The 1547-nt window shown below is 37.8% G+C and overlaps 1 protein-coding gene across 1 annotated transcript; it reads right to left on the bottom strand.

Moving 5' to 3' along the window:
* Nucleotides 1-358: 358 nt before the first annotated feature.
* On the bottom strand, nt 359-1291 carry LOC119040852 (olfactory receptor 5M3-like). The gene has a single exon (XM_053659239.1). It carries the CDS (start codon nt 1289-1291, stop codon nt 359-361), a length of 933 nt encoding a protein of 310 aa, XP_053515214.1.
* Between the last annotated feature and the right edge of the window lie 256 nt (nt 1292-1547).

Below are 1547 nucleotides of genomic sequence, written 5' to 3'. Positions count from 1 at the left end.
ACTTATTTCTGCCACAATTTACTTTATAAATAAGCACATTGATATTTCCCAGATTCATCTACTGCATTTTAATAAGATAAACAAAACCTGTTCATTCTAGCTATGAATTTGAACAATTTCAATTAGTGCAAGAGTGAACTTTGACTCGAATAACCTTTCATTAGTTAATTCATGAAGTTTTAGTTATCCTCACTGCTTACATCAACAGAAATGGGTCAATCTACTATTTTCTTTTAATGTGAGTCTTTTTTCTTTTCAATGTACAGTATTTAGCTTTTGTAAAAGGTCTTTAGCTTTGTACTAAGCCACAACCTGCTGACAAATAGAATGTAGGAGACAAAATTAACTCAATTTTACTTTAACTTGTTACACATATTCTGCTCATCACTTTGTTCAAGGCCACTTTCACATCCTTGTTTCTCAGACTGTAGATCATGGGGTTCAGCATGGGGATCACTGTGGTGTAAAACACAGCCACCATTTTCCCCTGCTCCACAGACTCCTCTGTGGGGCGTCTGAGATACATGAAGATGAGAGTCCCATAAAATATGATGACAGCTATCAAGTGGGACCCACAGGTGGAAAAGGCCTTCTGCCTCCCTTCTGCTGAGTGCATCCGGAGAATGGCAATGACAATGAATAGATAAGAAATTATAACTACAGTCAGAGAGTATGTGAGGTTAATACCTCCAAGTATTATCATGGAGTACTCTTTGACAAAGGTCCCAGCACAGGCCATTTTGATGAGAGGTGGGTCCGCACAGTAGAAGTGGTTGATCTCAATTTTCCCACAGAAGTATAAGCCATAGGTCAATAATGTTGCTACCAGACTCGTCAGAAAACCATATATGTAAGGGAAAGAGATCAGTCGAACACAGACAACCGTTGACATTCTGCTGCCATAGAGCAGAGGCTTCCCAATTGCCATGTATCTATCAAAGGCCATCACAGCAAGGATAAAAAATTCTACATGGACAAGGGCAATGAAAAAGAAACACTGTACCAAACAGCCATTGTAAGAAATAGTCTTTGTCTCAGATAACAGGTTTTCCAACATTTTAGGGGTAACATTGGAAGAAAACCACACATCTACAAATGACAAATGACTGAGAAAAAAGTACATGGGGCTGTTGAGCTGTGGACTGACTTTAATTAACACAATCATGCCAATATTGCCTACTAAGGTGACAACGTAGATCACGAGAAAAATAATGAAGAAGAGAATTTGCCATTCCTGATGACTGGTGAGTCCCAAAAGAATAAACTCTGTCACATCAGTGAAGTTGAGCATTTTCCCAGTTCCTGCCCAATGTTACTTATAAATCTCTGTGATAACAAAAAGAAAACGAATTTGAAAATCAAGTATTAATTATTTATTAATTTACACTTTTATCCATGCCCATTTTGACTGTTTTCCTTGTTACATACCTCGGACTGCTTTTTGCCACTATTGCCAGCAGATCTCTGGTCGTCACTGAGATGAGTAAATACATGGGCTCTACTATATAACAGTGACAGTAACTATTTTGATTAAAACATACTAGTGT

This window comes from Artibeus jamaicensis, unplaced genomic scaffold (assembly GCF_021234435.1).
Source record: "Artibeus jamaicensis isolate MK-2021 breed Jamaican fruit bat unplaced genomic scaffold, CSHL_Jam_final scaffold_614, whole genome shotgun sequence".
Lineage (NCBI taxonomy): Eukaryota > Metazoa > Chordata > Mammalia > Chiroptera > Phyllostomidae > Artibeus > Artibeus jamaicensis.
Note: the sequence above shows the minus strand (reverse complement) of the source record. Positions and strands in the feature narration are given on the sequence as shown.

What these genes read in the sequence shown, in the direction of transcription:
- LOC119040852 (XM_053659239.1), bottom strand. Translation starts at nt 1,291, where the DNA reads ATGCTCAACTTCACTGATGTGACAGAGTTTATTCTTTTGGGACTCACC.